General features: G+C 37.2%; 1 protein-coding gene across 1 annotated transcript; it reads left to right on the top strand.

Moving 5' to 3' along the window:
• Nucleotides 1–11,443: 11,443 nt before the first annotated feature.
• On the top strand, nucleotides 11,444–15,963 carry LOC140450739 (uncharacterized). The gene is made up of 2 exons (XM_072544410.1): nucleotides 11,444–12,187; nucleotides 15,946–15,963. The coding sequence occupies exons 1-2, from the start codon at nucleotides 11,444–11,446 to the stop codon at nucleotides 15,961–15,963; spliced, it is 762 nt and encodes a 253-aa protein (XP_072400511.1).
• The last annotated feature ends 43 nt before the right edge of the window (nucleotides 15,964–16,006 follow it).

Below are 16,006 nucleotides of genomic sequence, written 5' to 3'. Positions count from 1 at the left end.
ATTATGAAAATAAACCACCCGCACTTGGTTTGAAGACAATTATCTATATCGCACTGTTGTTCAATGATTAACTTGTCTTGATGACTGCTGCACTCTTGACTGAAGCTAAATACTTTACTTGTATTAAACACTGAAGTTAATTAAATTATAGATAGTTTATACCAATCTTTAATCTAATGTGGTATTAGATTAACAAACTAGAACATTTAAGTGTATACACACTTAAAGAAAAAATTCACAGAGATGGTAAGATAACACAGAGACAGTAATATCAGCAAGCGTCTTTACGCAAAGTTCGCCCTGCCAGAAGTGCCGTTCTTCCTCTCAAAATTTCACAAGCTTCTCCAAAAATAGGTGGCATATCCCCCACTTAAAAATGAGAGGTCAGCCGGTAAGTATTTCTAAGAATGTAAAAAGTTCTAACGATATCGAAAATAACGGTACTCTTCTAGCCAGAAACGTGATGAAAGGTAAATACTTTTGGATAAAGTTCTCTCAGAAAATTACTATAACGTGCTTTCGACGATGTTTATCAAATTTATCACAAAAAAGAACCCGCTTGGCACCGGAAGGGATTAGCTAAGCCCTACAATAAAGTATACTACTTCGCGTCTTTAATAAGTCGGACCTTCCGTCTTTTGAGATAATTGGTAAATTCCAATAAAATTTCCTAATGGTATAATGGTAAACACGACCAACCGCGTATATATTTGCAATTACGGCCATCGGCGTCTCAGCAACAGCGATAAAAGAATTAAAAATTATTTAATATTCTAATTATAAAAAAAATGTTACAGTTTGACCACCATGTTGTTTAATGCATGGCCCATGTATTCTGTTCATTAACGTACCCTTTGAAATTTTGTATTTTTAGATGCTGCATTAGTACTTATTTTTCCACTTTTCTAGCGGTTCCGCACTTTTTTGTTAAGAATTTTTGCACCATCCTTCCACTTATACACCCTCGGTATTTTACAAATTTATTGTCGATAAGTTCGTAATTACCTTCAAGAATATTTTACGCGTCACCTAGACTAGCTATCTAGGTACAATGCAAGATCCTGCAAGTTTGGACCTGATGGACACCTTCACCCCGGCGGTCAATTTTGCCCCAAATTCAAACGAAAAGTGCATAAGTTGCCACCTTTAAGGTTATAATAAAACTTAGAAACTCATTTAAAAATCTATCTATATATCTAACTAGCCTTCTTCGGTGCATCTTTGGACATAGGCCTTCCGAATCCTTTTACATTCTTCCCTGTCTGTCGCTGCAGTCATCCATCTAGAGCCCATGTGCTTCTTGATATCATCTGCCCATCTCATTTGGGGCCTTTCTCTGCTTCGCTTTTATTGTATCCTGCAAATCTCCATTTCAATTTTGAAACTTTTTATCTAACATCCCTCACTTTTGTTTTCTCTCTTATCCACTCGTTTCTCTTTTTATCCATTAGTCTTATGTGCAACATATGTCTTTCCATTGCTCTTTGGGTTTTTATGATTTTGTCCATGTTTGCTTTTGTAAATGTCCACGTTTGGGAACCATAAGTGAGAACAGGGAGTACGCATTGATTGTATACTTTGGTAAGAGGCTGTGGATATCTTTTGTTTTTAAGAATGTAGCTTAGTTTGCCAAATGCCGCCCATGCCAGTCTAACTCGTCTTTTTATCTCTGCTGTTTGGTTTTCTTTGTTAAGTTTTATAGTTTGGGCCAGATATATATAATCCTGAACTTGTTCTATTTCATCTTGTCCGATCCTCATTGTGATGTCTTCATCTCTATCCCAGTTTGGCATTGAAATCTCCAATTACTAGTGTAAGACGATTTTTATGTTCTTCCATAGCCTTTGATATATCTTCATAAAATAGTTTGACATCTTCTTCATCATAAGCTGTCGTGAGGGCCTATACCTGGATAATTTTAATTGATGTTCTTCTTATTTTAAATATGACATGGGCGACACGATATATCTTTGATAATTTGGACATATTTACTTATAGATTTATTTATTATAAATCCTACTCAAAATTTACTATTCTTTTCATTTCCTTTATAATATAGCAGATTACCGGATTTTAGCTGTATAGGGTTTTCTTCTTTTCGTCGAGTTTCTGATAGGCCTATGATATCCCATTTTATGTTTGTTAATTCTTCTTCCAGTTCATGTACTTTTTCATCCGTGGACATTGATCTAATATTGTATGTCCCTATTGACAGGTGGACGGATTTTTTTGATTTATGTTGTGCTCGTCTTAGTGGGTTTTTGTTTTTATCTATCAAAAGCGAATTATTGCCTCCCCCACATACCGTAAGGTAGACCTTTGAGGTATGGAATTCAGAGATTTTTCTTACCCACCTGGGGACCATTTCCTTTTGTTTTATTATTCGCCATAATAAAAGTGGCGGGGGGGGGGGGGGGGGTAATGGCAGTTAAAACACCACGCTTGCACGTTATCAGCCGCCCATTTTGGGTCAGACGCTGTTTGTAGCCGTCCACTCTGGATCAGACGCTACATCCGAAGATGTTCTCCTCCGCCGTGGATACCGTTGTGGTCTTCATCCGTGACCCTGGACAAGGCACCTAAGCAAGTACTAGTTTCCCTGGTCAGGAAACTCCTGGAATCTGTGGAGGGCAGGGTTTAATTCACTTTCCCTGGTAGGATTGTCCAAGGGATTTCCTACACGCTACCCGGAGTTTCTACCTGCTACCCGCGTAGTGTTCAAAATTAGTAATTAGTATTTTTATCTACATTTAATTATTCGTTTAAATATTACCAACAGTTGCCAATAATATTTTTTGTATGATTTTTATATCAAAGTTTAAGAATATTTATTTTCTTATAAATTAAGTTATTAATTTCTAGGCCGCGTTTTTAGTATATACAAGAAAAAACTCTTAATTTTTACATAAAATATGTTCAACATACATTTACAATAAGTATAATTAGCATAAACTTTACTAATATTAATAACAAAAAAATACAACATTTTCGAACTTTTCAGTCAAATTCACCCCAGCGCTCAACTACACCCCATTTTACGGTAATACTAACAATATAACTGTTTGTAATGACTAAAGAATAACTATTTAAAATGCATAAACTTATACTGTAAACGTGTTTAATATTTACTAAAATTAGGAATATTCTTATTATTTTGCTAGGAAACATTATTTACTTTATACAGGGTGATCCTTAAGTAATTGTACAAACAAAAACCGTAAATTCTACACGTTAAAATATTACGATTTCACCTAACTTGCTTTAATAAAATGTTGATATTAAGAAAGATACAGGGTGTTAAAGTGGAAATTTAAAATTCTATTTTTCGCTATAACTTTTACGTTTGTAAATATTTTTGGACAAAAATTTATAATTGAATGCTTTAGAGCAGGATAAACTATAATTTTATACAAACTTTATTGTATATATATACTGATAGAGGGCGCCCCATATGCCACATGAGTGGCATAGATTTGCTCTTAACTTTTTTGTTCTTTAAGTTAGCTCTATTTGTGTTAAAAAATATTAAAGATACATTATTTTTACAAGGAAAAGGTATACTTGTTAGTAACCTCAAAATTTAACCGTTTTCGAGATATTCGCATTTTATAAGTCAGCTGCATAATAATTCTTAGTTGTAATATTTGTGCGGTAAAGCACTGAATACCTGTAGATAAGCATAATTCATAGTTTATTCTTATTACAACAACTCAAAGATGATAATGTAACATTACAAAATTTTTGTTATGGCTGCTAAATTTCTTATTGAAGAAAATATTCTTCATCTTCTTCTTTAGGTGCCGTGTCCGTATTCAGACGTTGGCCGTCATCATGTTTACAATTTCCCTTTTTTATCGCTTCTTAAGTTTCTATACCTACTGGCATTGTACTACTTTTTCCCTATTGTAAAATGCTGAAAACCCAAAATATGTGGTTTATGTAAGATGGTACACCACCACATTCTAGAGAGAAGGCAGTGAGAACATACTTAAATACAACTGTTCTGAACGTTGGATTGATCGTGGCAGTCATATTCCTTGGCAATGTGGTGAGATATTAATATAATTATTTAATTTATAAAAAATCCCAAAAGAATACTTATTATTCATTACGTAAATTGTTTACCCATTTTTATTAGGACAATTAGAAACTAAAGCCCAGGTATTGAATAACACATATGTGTCTTGTTTTATAATACTTTTGCTACCCTTAAAGACTCAGCATTTTTACAAAAACATCATCGTTGGCCTAATAACCGATATTGTTATAAATAACACACAGGTAATTTAGTTCAGCATAATATTAGTTCGTTAGTTAATCATAATAGACCATTTGTTCGAGATGTAATTATAGTTACTTGTAAGCTGTAACGTAATCATATAAATAAGTAATGTCATCGATAGGTTATTCCGTGTTTATATAAGTAACCAATGAATTAGATACATCACAGTTTAATACATTATTTAACCTCTGCGACAAATAAGATGTAGTTCCATAATATACCAAAGGTTTGGATTTGTATCCAAAAGAATATATTCATCCATTATAACATTATAGCCACCACGTAGCCCAGAATTTAATCCGCTTGATTTTGGTGTATGGGGCGTATTAAAAAAACGTGTCTATAAGAATCCCATAAACATTCGCAACCAACTATGGGAAGAAATAAATACTGCAGCAGTTTCTTTAGAACCAATGATGCTATTTAATATGAGACGATCTTTTATGTAATATATTGACAAATGAATTAAATAAAATGGTGGACATATCGAACAATTATTTTGACAAAAAGTTATGTTATTTAGTTTAACTATTTCTTAATTTGTTTTGTAAACAAAATGTTTTGATTATGATTTTAATTTAACACAAAACGTAAAATGTTTGATGTAAAATCCTATTATTCTGTTTTTGTCAAATCCTATTATTAATTATCCTGCTGATATATTTATTTTATTTAATATTTCGTTAACTATTAACTTTAGTTCAAGGTATTTTATACCAAAATTTAGATTTATTAATGTTTTTGTCTATTTTTCCTTCGTTGCCTGGAGTAATTGCCTTAAATCAGAATTATGCAGCTGATTTGTAAAATGCGATTATCACGAAAACTGTTAAGTTTTGAAGATATTAAGAAGTATACCTTTTTTTGTTAAAATAATGTATCTATAATATTTTTTGTCACAAATACAGATAACTCAAAGAGCAAAAAAGTTAAGTGTAAATTTATGCCACATATGTGGCATATGTGGCGCCCTCTATCAGTTACATCAAAGTGTGCATCAAATTATAATTTCCCATATTTAAAAGTACCCAGTTGTAAATTTTTATGCATAAATCTTTACAAACATGAACGTTTGTAAAGATTTATGCAATATGCTTAATATCAATATTTTATTAAAGCAATTTGGCTTAAATCGTAATATTTTAAAGTGTAGAATTTACGGTTTTCGTTTGTACAATTACTTAAGGACCACCCTGTATAAAGGATATTTTATCTATACGCTATAGAAATATTTCCTACCCTTACAATTCACCAAGCACACAATATACACAGCATTATCTTTCAAGGTGCAATGCAGTTCATTGAAGATGTATATACCGCATTAGGTATACCTACTTCTATTCTATTCATAGTTCAGGAACGTAATCTTTGACAAATCTCCGCACTGCTTCACTTCAAATTTAATTCAATTATCTCAAACAATTTCAGGAACTACCCAACCTTCACTAATCCCTTTTCTTCGTAGAAACCTCGTCATATTTTCTTTACAGTAGCCGCATCAGTTTCTATGAAAGGAATTAATTTAAATTTGGACTCACAGAGACGTAGTTTGTTTCTGTATTATAAGTAAACTTATCAGTCAAATATATTTTAGGATTAGAATAAATAGCTTCCATTGGATAGCAACGAAACGTTTCAAAAAATTAGGTAATATGCGTTAGTTACTACTAACCGGATATTATTATTTTACTGATTTTTTTTTATTTGTATTTAGTTATTTGCTGCTAAATACTGCTTCGTTTTTATTATTTTTTTAGTTACCAAAAAGCCGCCACTCCGAAGGATATTGTCGACGGGTATTCGCAATTTTAAATATAAGTACTGTAAATGTTAATATATTATACAGGTGTTATAAGAACTCCAGTGATATAACCAGACTAAATTTCATGAAAATGTTGGCAAAATCTTTGACTGAACCGTTTATGCGAACCAGAATTGCAAACGTTTATTTACAAGATGATATTCGAGGGATTATAACAAGATTGTTAGGCCTAATTTCTACACCAATGCGCAATATGAGAAACGACGTATTTAATAAACGAGCAACCGGTAAATTTTGTAGTTGGCAACTGAAAAGAAAAACAAAATTTTGATGTTGCAAATGTGGCCAACCTATTTGTTTACAATGCTCTAAAAAAATTTGCAATAAATATATTCAAGAATAAACAATCGTACAAGAAGAATAAAAAGCAAACAAAATTTTCATGTATGCTTTAAAATAATATCCTTTATTTATATTTTTTATCTTTTGTTTCAAATTTAATATTCGACTGTTAATAGAAATTACATGTATTAAATAAAAAAAAGTATTTATTTATATGAATACATCCATAAAAAAAGTTAATCCTCCCGTCTACCAGATGGAGTAAACCACTTACGTAGTTATTTATATGTATACCACTTAAGGGTTAAAGTTGATTTCATCTAATTGAATAAACCATCTTACAAGTAAAGTCGTCCCAGGAACGCAACTCAACAATATTGGCAATATCATTTTAAACTCGTCTACTTTAAAATGTATATTATGTCCGAATCGTGAATATGCATGAGTCATATAAAATTAAATTATTAGAAGCACTATTTACATTTACCAAGTAACAAAAAACAAAACTTGTTTAAGTTATTAATGTTTTGTATTTTATGAACGATTTTCAAAGTGGAAATCGAAACGTCAAAAATAAAGTTATATGAAACTTTTTCTATATTCCCAAATATTCAACCTATATATGATTATCCTCAGACCCTTCTTTTATGTGCGTCATTAATTATTATTATGAAAATAGCTACGCCTAATAAATCTGTTAACAAATCTGAAATTAAAGAAGTATTGGATAATCTGGAAACTAAAAAGTCACCTGGATATGATATAATATTTAGTTTAGTATTACAAAATCTACCCAACTAAGGCTTAAGTTACTTACGCCTTATACCTATTACTTATATATTTAATTAAATATTAAAAACATGTTATTTTCCACTTCAATGTAAAGTTGCTCAAATTGTTCTTATTCCAAAACCTAATAAGGGTCACATAAGTATGTTCATATCGCCCAATTAGCTTGGTGCCTATTACATTTATAGTATTTGAACGGCTTTTTCTGACAAGACTGAAACTTATTTTATATGACAGTACTATTTTACCAAATTATCAGTTTGGGTTAAGGAAATAGCATGGTACCATCGAGCAAAATTAGTATACTGCTACCTTTCTGGATGTCTCTCAAGCATTTGACAAAGTTTGGCATGTAAATCTTATCTTCAAAATTAAATCCATGTTTTCTCATCCTATAAGTTCACGTTTAAGATCCTACCTAACTGATCGATTTTTTCAAGTCAAAATAGGTGGGGAACTCACTAACCTGTTTCCAATATGTTTTTCGGAGTTCCACAAGGAAGCATACTAGAACCTATCCTCTACTTAATATACACATCAGATCTCCCAATGTCGACCAAAACAACAATCGCCACATATGTCGATGACACAGTTATTATAGCTTCAAATTATACAGCAGCTGAAGTATTCCAGGTATTGCAAAATCACCTGCTTAAAAAAACTTGCAAAACTTAAACTTAAGTAGTACTATTCTGATTTTTATGGGTACTGATAAATAATGGCATTTGAATAGCTTAACCATATTTTGAAATGCAGATCTTACTTTCTCTATCCTACATTTGATTCCTAGAGAATCTTCCCAATTTTCATTGACGTTCGTACCAAGGTAGGTTTATATTCGTGTATGTATGTATGTACAGCGTTAACAGACCTTCTAGGCCTATTGCTGGATGGATAATTTCCATCGTGTTCTGTTCTTAGTTATCAGCTTCCAATCTCTGATTCCCATCTCTCTGACATCTTCCATCACCACATCACTTCATTTATTTCTTGGCCTTCCTCTCTTTTTTTTTGCCCTCAGGTACTCTCCAAGCAATATTCTTGACTAGTCTGTTACCTTGCATTCTTTCTAGATAACCAAGTCATTCTAGTCTACGCTTTTTAACCACTTTTGTTATTGTAGGGTGAGCATACAAATGGTACACTTCTGCATTAATTCGTTTTCTCCGTTCTCACTCTACTACTTTTCCACCAAACATTCTGCGAAGTATCTTTCTTTCCCATGCTTGTTGCAATAATGACAATGAAGATAAAATTTTTTCCTAAAGATAGTGTGGCCAGAAAACTGTGGATTATATCTTGTTGTAGATAGGATAATTTTAATTGTAATACTGCAAGAATTTGTTCTAAACATTTTAAAACTGAAGATTACCAAAGAAATCTACAACAGGAACTTTTAAATTACGTTTCTAAAAAGGGTCTAAAACTCAAACCTGAGGCAGTATCTACTCTTTATTTGCCTAAATCAAAATCGGCTACCCTTTTAACCAACCAAAAGAAACTCGTACAAGGAGCCGAACACAGAGAGTCCAAAAAGTATGTTGAGCAGCTTCTTACTACTTCTAGGTCAACGACGTGAAATTAGGTCAAAATGAGATAATCATCTTGGGCTATAAAATAACCTCGCCGTGGTAGAAAAGGCTAGTCATCAGTCTTGGTCCCTCTATTGTGGGATATATCCCGGGGAGCACGACCGATAAAGCTAAGTACAATCCAACTAACGTCCAGCGTCTGTGTACCGGGTGCACAAGACACTACATTTTTTTCCAAATTATCCAAACACATTTCTTTAATAAAAATCTTCATTTCTTCCTATATAATAAAACCCATCCTACAGTAGGATGAGCGCAGATGAGCCTGGATTGGTCACCGTGGCTCATCTCCGGCCATCCACCAAATTTCAAGTCAATTTTATTAATTAACACTTTTATTAATTTAGATTCTTAACATCCATACAAACGGATATGCATAGGGCAGGCGGCTATGCATAATCCTAATATACCGCCTCCCTAACCTCAAGGTGTAACACCATCGTGCCAAAGAGGTGCATGGCCCAGGGGTAATAAAGTGGGCTACAAGCGATGCCCAAGGGAGGTGGCGAACCTGAGGGGAAAACAGCCTTGGTGGGGTAAGGGCGCACTGCCCTACTGGACCGATCAGCACGACCCAACTCGTGGGAAGAAAGATGAGAAAGAAAAAGAAAAATAAAAGAGACGGAAAAGGGAACAGTGGAGATGAAGAAAAAAGTAGAAGAGGAGGAGTGAAAGAAAGGGATGAAACTCAAGGGAAGAAAAACTGGAGAAGAGAAGTGGAAGAAATTGTAGATAGAAATAAAACAAACAGAAATAGCGGGAAGGATAGGGAAGAAAGGGAAAATCAGCAAACCAAGAGAGAGGAAGAAATAAAGGGAGGAGAAAAAGAGAAAGGGGAAAACAGGCAGAAGGAAGAAAAAAATAAAATGAGGGAGGAGATTTTAAGGAAAGAAAACGAAAGAAAGGAAGACGAAGCAGCAAGCAGCTCAGACAGCAGATGCAGCTTTGACGATGAATGGAAAAAAAGGAGGTCAAGAAAAAGAAAACCAAGCAACAGGACAGAAACGTCCAGTTTAGAGGAAGAGGGGAAGCCACTGAACTACAAAACTAGATCAAAGTTGGAGCGTCTCCAGGACAGCGTAGCGGAACTCGGGAAACTTATGAGAAAGGTGCCAAATACAAGGCTATCCATAAAGAGGGAGGTCGACATCTTGAGAAATCGGATGCTCGATTATATCGAGGAAGTGGAGGAAAATAATGAAGAAGAGGCTCCAAGAAAGTCTGTATGCATGACATCCAGAGGTGTGCAGATCAACATGGAACCCTTGAAAGTTAAGAAGTTGGCGACAATGGGGGTTCAAGTGGATCTAGAGAATCCAGAAGCCATTAAACGAAGGGTAGACGCTATCACAAATAAGATGACAACATGTAAGGAAGAGAAGGAAACAATAGAATTTCTAAATGAAGACTGGCCAGAGGAGGTCTTCACTAGGACTATAGTGAAAGAAGGTAACATCTCAGAATTAACAGGAGACGTGGCAGTCTTTGTCACCAACAATGACGAGGACAACAAAGCCATGGAAAAGGCCAAAGCTATGTTTCCGCAGCTACCAGGTGCTCCAGCGGAGGTGGACGAGGAGGGCGGCCTGGGAACTACGAAAGTCACGATGTCGGTTCATAAAGATGGAACGTGGATCCACAAGGAGAAGTATGGATTTAAACTTCTCCCAAACAAAAAGGAAGAACCTGTGCCGGTGAAGTTCCTGAAAACATGCAGGAAACTGGTACAGAAAATGGAGGAGCTGGGAAGAGAAAACCTGGGAATCCACACACCGGCAGCACTGGGAGTTGAGACATCGAGAAAAATTATGGAATGGGCTGTAAGAGGAAGAGATGTAACGATCACGCTCCTAGGTAAAAAAACAACAAGAAGGTGGACCAATATCAACACCAAGTCCAAAGAACAAAATGGAGTCGTAATCATCAATAAAACCAAAGAAAAATCCTTTGTGGATTTAATGACAGAGGTAAAAAACAAGCTGACAGGAAGAAAGGACATTGACATTAAAAGGATCAGACAGACTTGAGACCAAGGAATATCACTGGAGTTGGTCGGAGGACGGGAAAAGGCAGAGGAAGTGAAGAAACTTCTCTCTGATAATACATGCGTGTCGAGAGCAGTGGCAAAAGGAGGCATCGTGAAGAAAAGACTCTTAATACAGGAAATCCCACCCAATACAACAAAGGAAGAGATCCAAAAGGCCACAGAGGAAGCAGCTGGAAAAGAGCGGGTCTGTGACATTATAAAAATTTGGACCGAAACACGAGGCGCAGTAAGAGGGATGATGAGTGCCGTGATCGATGTGGATGAAGATGTTGCCGAAAAGATCTTGCAAATGAAAAGAATAAAAGTAGACTACACATCCTACCGAGTGATAAAATCAAGGTTAGAAATACCGAGATGCTTGAGATGTCTTGCCTTTGGACACAAACAATGGCACTGCAAGGGGCAGAACAGAAGAGGATGTTGCTTCCGATGTGGCAAAGAGGGTCACATAGCGCTGGAATGCAAGGAAGAAACAACCAGATGCCTCAACTGCGACGTTAATGGGCATGTGGCAAATTCAAGAATATGCCCAAAGTTCAACCGACTGGTTGAAAATAGAAATAACTGAGGACTAGTCCCAAGAGTATGAGAGTGTAAAAGAGAGCGCGAAAGAAATCCAAGGTTTAGAAATGGCAAACAAAGAAAACATGACTCGAGAGCTGAGAGTGCTCCAAACTAATGTGGGAACGGCAAGACTAGCACATGATCTTGCTGAGACTGCCGCAGTAGAAAAGAACATCGATGTGCTGGTGACGGCGGAACCAAATCCAACAGCGGTGAAAAGAAGAGGATGGTTTGTAGATACGACCGGGAGAGCTGCTGTACGAATCTACAATAGGAAACTGCGAGTGTATGAAATTAAGCCGAAAGAAGGATATGTGATTGTTCGGATGGAGGGGGTGCGACTGGTCTGCTGTTATATTTCTCCAAACGTGACGGTGGGCGAGTACGAGATGAAGATAGACGAGATCGTGCAGGAAGTGGGAAACACAGGAGGAGAATACGTAGTGCTGGGAGATTTTAACGCAAAAGCAGCGGACTGGGGATCTCCCATCACCGATGCTCGCGGCAGGATACTAACTGACTGGGTGGGTGCTCTAGACCTAGTGGTTCTGAACACAGGTCTGGAACCTACGTTTGTTAGGAGAGGTACAGGTACGTACATCGACGTGACCATGGCGACACAAGAAATAGCGGCGAAAGCAGTAGGTTGGAAGGTTTTGCCAGACTACACTGGAACTGAACATCAATACATTGAGTTCTCGATAACTGGAAAGGGGACCACTAACACGGTCCGTGCATCCGGGACGTCGATGGGCAGATGCGGCGATGGGAATGACTGGAAAGTATACGAGGAACTAATTAAATGGATAGTGAGCATAATGCAGGGTCAATCACCGACAGTGGAAAGCCTGGAGAGAGTCATTAAAGAAGCGATGGAGGGAAGCAAGATTGGTCGCCAAGATGTCAACAGGATGCCATATTGGTGGAATGCGGACATCGAGGCACTAAGAAATGTGTGTATAGCGATGAGAAGAAGGTTAACAAGAGCAAGAGGTAGAGCAGGAATCAACCCTGAGATCATCGAGGAGATCGAGGAAGAGTACCGCGCAAGGAAGAGGGAACTGTACAGGAAAATCCGTACAGAAAAAAGAAGGCACTGGAAAGAGTTGTGTGAACAGCTGGATGAGGACATCTGGGGTCAGGGGTACAAGATCGTCATGAAGAAGTTCCATGCGTATTCTCCTTACGAAATGCCTATGGATAAGAAGCTTGAGGTAACAAGAGAGCTCTTTCCGGACGGCAGATGTCATGGTGTATGGAGGGATGAAGGAGCTGAGCGAGCTGTACCCTTTACCATGGATGAACTTATCGAGGCATTAGGTTCACTGAAGACTCGTAGGTCCCCAGGACTAGATCAGATACCACCTGAGGCGGTGAAGGGTCTAGGACGGGTGGAACCTGCGTGGCTTCTGGAACATATGAATGCACTGCTGGAAGCACAAACTTTTCCTGAGCCTTGGAGGACATCGAGGTTAATACTGCTTCCCAAAGCTAGGGAAAAATATCGCCCCATCTGTCTGCTTCCATGCATCAGTAAGCTGTATGAAAGGATGCTGCGAGTACGCATAGACGACATGATTGAGAGGTCAGGTGGTTTATCAAGGAGGCAATTTGGTTTTTGTAAAGGGAAAAGCACGATTGATGCAATCATGAGTGTACTCGAAGCATTGCGCAACAGAGGGGATGAACATCGCTGGGTGGCTCTGCTGTTGTTTGATGTTAAGAATGCATTCAATACGTTGCAGTGGAACGAGGTAATGAAGGCAATGGAGGAGAGAGAATGTCCTGGTTACCTGATGAATGTGGTGGCGGAGTATCTGTCCGAAAGAAGGATTATGGTGGAAAAGGGCACGATCGTGGATGTGACGGCCGGGGTACCCCAGGGATCTGTCTTGGGCCCGACGCTATGGAATCTGGCATATGACGGGGTTATGCACTGTGAATACGGAGAGGGTACAACCCCCTTCGCATTCGCGGATGACCTCGCTGTACTGGTAGTGGCTCGGGATGAGCCAGATCTCAAATACCGGGTTAGAAACGCAGGCGGCGTCGTAAAGAAATGGATGACGCAGCACGGACTGAAACTTGCGACAGAGAAAACCGAAGCCATCATTCTGAAGGGGACAAGGAATAGGCAAAATATTGAATTAAAATGTGCGGGAGCATGTCTAACACCTAAGAAACATGTAAAGTATCTAGGAGTGACATTGCACCAGAATGGAAAATGGGGAGAGCACGTGCGGGAGGTGGTCCGGAAGGCTGCGAATAGTACGGCTGCGTTGGGGAGGGTGATGCCGAACATTGGAGGACCCAAATCCGAAAGGAGGAGGGTCTTACACGGTGTTGTACAATCGATCGTCCTCTACGCGGCACCAGTCTGGAGCGAGGCCGTAGAGATAACTGCCTGTAGGAGTCTCATGACACGAGTAGACAGAACAAGTCTGTTGCGAGTGGCATGCGCCTACAGGACTGTGTCTGCGGCAGCCTTATGGACCATCACTGGATGTGTTCCGTTGCATGTTTTGGCGGTGGAAAGAAAAGAGCTGTATGAGAGAAGAGGTCCAAACCTTACTGTGGCCGAGAAAAGACAGGAAAGGGAAAGGTCAGTTGAAAGATGGCAAGAAGAATGGAACAACACGGAAGATGTGGCACAGTGGACGAAAATGCTGATCCCAAACATAAGAGATTGGGTGGACTGTGGCCACAGGCGACTGGATTATTTCCTGACGCAGGTGCTCACAGGACACGGGTGTTTTAGGGCCTACCTCTATAGGATCGGAAAGGCTGATACAGATGAATGCCTATACTGTGGATACTCGGACACTGTGACACATACGATGTTAGATTGCAGCAGATGGATAGTGGAAAGGAACAGAATGGAGAGAGAGACAGGTGTGAATTTTGTTACAGTGAGAGAAATGATTGAGAGAATGATTGAAAATAAATTAGTTTGGACTAATATACACAACTATATCCGTGCAGTAATCAAGAAAAAGGAAGAGGAAGAAAGACTGCTAAGCCAACGCTAAAGGTAAGAGTGAATGATGCTGAAAGGTGAAGCTAGAAAAGTGAGTCACACTGTGTGAGTTGGAATGCGTGAGTCAGACTGTGGGGAAGGAGGAAATGCCCATCTGGAAATAATGCCGAACTAGGAGCGATGAGTGTCTTCTACGCGCTACCTGGAACGAGACAGGGAACCTCCTTGCTGATGAATAGAGTGTGGATGTGTATGAATGGAGAATGAATGAATAAAGGTAGTGATTAGGAAGTGATGCCGGCCTTACAGCGGCCATTCCGCTTCCGGATTGCTGGATGACAGAGGAGGGTCTGGTTTAGCAGGTAGGCGTTCGGCGTAGACTCAGCGACGAGAGGGCATTTTAAAGTACCTCGGGAACTATCGCCGGGAGTACGAAGAACGAATCCTGCACTAAAGTTAGTCAGGCGGCGCCCTGGACTAAGATGTCTTTTGAAGATTCCAGACCCCCCCTCTATAAAGACGAAAAAAAAAAAAAAAAATTAGTCATGAAACTTTAAATGGTTCTTTCATATCGATTTGTTAAGTAAGAAACTAGCCTCAGCCTGCTATGCAATTTGCAATAAGAATTGTTTCGGAGGAAATCAATTTAGCATCTTCCAAAATAACATATTTTTCTTTGTTTAATCATGTTATCATTATTAAAATATATAATGTTATCATTATTATAAACAATACCAAGATAATTTTATGTATGAAAATTACAAAAGATGTCATTTAAAATGTTGTGCAATATTGTGTAACCTCACTACACTCATATTCGATGACCAGCTAGCTCATTCGATGTAAATAAAGTTGACTTTATCATTATTTATTTTGATTTTGTGTTTAGTTCAGTGGGTATATACGCAAAAATTTTGTGTTCATTACCACTTTTTTGTACTTATCTTTTTAAATATCTGAAATATCGTTCCTGGAGTATAAGTTAATTAACCTGTACCTACGTGTTATAAAAGATAATTAAAACTTGTTTTATAAAGGATATCTATGTTAACAAAATAACTGTACCAAAAATCAATAAACTTAAATTAACTTCAACATTTTATTTATGATTAAATATTATAATAACATAATTATATCATCTCTTTACAATTACTATAATTAAATTAGCCAAATTATATAAAAAAAACTTAAAATTAAAAGTCTTTCCTATACAACTACATTCAAATGTTGCGGGAATAAGCGTTCTTGACTACGTCATGCGCGAAAGCAAACCGATTTCGGTATCATACCTTGTGTATTCATTGTACCATGATACTACACTTGGCTTGTATTATTAATATTTCTTGTAACATTTTAAATAAAGAATAAAGATTTTATTCTATATTTTATTCTTTAATTTTTTTAACCACTTTGGCATTTTAATATAATGGAAAATAAATATAGTCTCAACATAACAAGAAAACCCAAAAAGTATACGAAAAATATTAGGATAACAAGGGTTTTTCTTGTTACTTTAGGATTATATCAATTTTCCTTTATTTTAAAATGAGTTCACAATCCTAGGTAATATTGTTAAACTTTTGAATTTAGCGCCATGTATATATATAGTTACGAGCCCGGTCACTAAGTGATGCGCCAATCATTGTCTTAC

This window comes from Diabrotica undecimpunctata, chromosome 9 (assembly GCF_040954645.1).
Source record: "Diabrotica undecimpunctata isolate CICGRU chromosome 9, icDiaUnde3, whole genome shotgun sequence".
NCBI lineage: Eukaryota > Metazoa > Arthropoda > Insecta > Coleoptera > Chrysomelidae > Diabrotica > Diabrotica undecimpunctata.
Note: the sequence above shows the minus strand (reverse complement) of the source record. Positions and strands in the feature narration are given on the sequence as shown.